The following is a 1,785-nucleotide window of genomic DNA, read 5'->3' on the forward strand; positions in this document are numbered from 1 at the left end:
CAAACATGGGTTGGTTTGGCACGGTGTGACGCAAGCTTGGTGCTGCTCTTCCTTGTCATTTCGCGCCGCGCCGCGCTTGGCCGGGGAGGGGGAGGAGGGGAGGGAGAGCGCCCGGCAGGCAGGCAGCGCGCCGCCGCCTCCCGCACCGCGGCGCAGCGGGCTGCCTATGCGCGCGTGCTCAGGCGGACGGTGTGTCTGGAGCCTCGAGGCTGACGCGGCGCGGCCGGCCGCCGCGCTTGCCGCGCGCCTCTGCCGCCGCGCCGCCACCCTCCCAGCTTACGCCTGGTGCTTTTGCGGCAGGCTGACGCCGCCCTACGCGATGGTGATGCTGTTCTACGCCGTGGCGATGCGGTCGATGGGCTCTGGACCGCTGTGGAAGGCGACGACGATCCCAGAGGAGACGGCCTGCCGGCGCTGGTGGTGGACCAATCTTCTCTACGTCAACAACTACGTGCACGGGCCGCCGGGCGAGTACGGGGTGCGTATGAGGGTGCCCGTCGTGGGAAGCCGTACCCGGATGGCGTGTCGTGGAACTCACGGCGGTCCTGTTTGCAGTGCATGCTGCAGTCGTGGTCGCTGGCCGTGGACATGCAGCAGTTCGTGCTGGGGTCCCTCGCGCTGTCGCTGGCCGGCGCGCTGCCGTCGCCCGCCAGGCTGTGGTCGGCGCTGGCGCTGGCCGCGCTGCCGCCGTTCGCTGCCGCGCTCGCCTACGGCTGGCCGCCCATGATGATGTGGTCCGGGCGCGCGCTCCAGAACCCCTTCGCCGAGCCGCTGTTCTACCCCATGTACGTGGCCACGCACATGCGGGCTGCTCCCTACGTGGTGGGCGTCATCGCGGGTTGCCTCATGCTGCGGATCAAGGTATAGTGACAATAAGCTTTCCGACCTACCCCCGTATAGTCCCCGCCACGTGAGCTATCTACCCCAACCCTCGTTTTGTTTGTGTTACAGGAGCGGGGCGTCGAGCTGGGGCCGACCCGGACGGCGTGGCTTTCCTGGGGCGGCCTGCTTGCCATGTTCGCGGTGCTCGAGTCAAGCGTCGCGTTCGGCGATCTTTCACAGCCACCGGGCGCCCTAGTTTCCGCCCTGTACGCCAGCTTGTCCCCGGTGCTGTGGACGGCCGCACTGGGCGCGCTAATCGTGGGCGTCGTTCTCGGCGAGGAGGGTGAGTATGTCGTGTCCGTCCCGGAGCCGATCCGGAGCCCCTCCTATTCCGCACTGCTAGACTGGAGCCAATCTTCTTGTCCCACCCGCAGGTGCGATGGCGCGGTTTCTCCGCTGGCAGCCGCTGGTGACGCTGAGCCGCCTCTCCTACGGCGTGTACCTGGTGCACTTCGCGGTGCAGCTCATGCAGGGCGGCGCGGAGCGCACCCCACAGCACGTCACGGTGCTCACGGTCGTGAGGAGCGCGCTGACCGATCTCATCATTTCTTTCGTGCCCAGTGTTTGGCTGTATTTCGCAGTTGAGGCGCCTGTCCGCTTCCTCGCGAAGAAGGCGCTCTCCGAGACAAGGTATGTCCCCCTCCTGTGACCCATGAAGTTTCAAAGCCTGTTGATATTTCTTGCGTCTTTTGAAACAGGTCGACGAGCAATGGGGTAGAAGTCAAACAGAAGAGCATGGTCGGGGCCGAGTCGATGCTTGAAGAGGAGACATCGCCCAGTTGTTTATGGCAGAGGAGAAGAACCCCGTCCATGACACTTCACATGTCTTAGCCCATGAAAAAGACCGAACATATTTAAATTTTACAATTATTTTAGTGAGAAATTCTTATTTGTTATGACTTT

At 63.9% G+C, this 1,785-nt stretch overlaps 1 protein-coding gene across 1 annotated transcript in view; it reads left to right on the forward strand.

Annotated features, from left to right (window-relative positions):
* LOC113203798 (nose resistant to fluoxetine protein 6-like) overlaps positions 1–1,779 on the forward strand; it is a 4,272-nt gene extending 2,493 nt beyond the window's left edge. Inside the window, exons 7-11 of the mRNA XM_026418685.2 lie at positions 301–478; positions 556–861; positions 952–1,165; positions 1,257–1,512; positions 1,581–1,779. Of these exons, the coding sequence (XP_026274470.2) occupies positions 301–478; positions 556–861; positions 952–1,165; positions 1,257–1,512; positions 1,581–1,713 (1,087 nt within the window). The 3' untranslated portion in view covers positions 1,714–1,779. The remainder of the gene's footprint in view (positions 1–300; positions 479–555; positions 862–951; positions 1,166–1,256; positions 1,513–1,580) is intronic.
* The last annotated feature ends 6 nt before the right edge of the window (positions 1,780–1,785 follow it).

This window comes from Frankliniella occidentalis, unplaced genomic scaffold (assembly GCF_000697945.3).
Source record: "Frankliniella occidentalis isolate FOCC.00 unplaced genomic scaffold, Focc_3.1 Scaffold184, whole genome shotgun sequence".
NCBI lineage: Eukaryota > Metazoa > Arthropoda > Insecta > Thysanoptera > Thripidae > Frankliniella > Frankliniella occidentalis.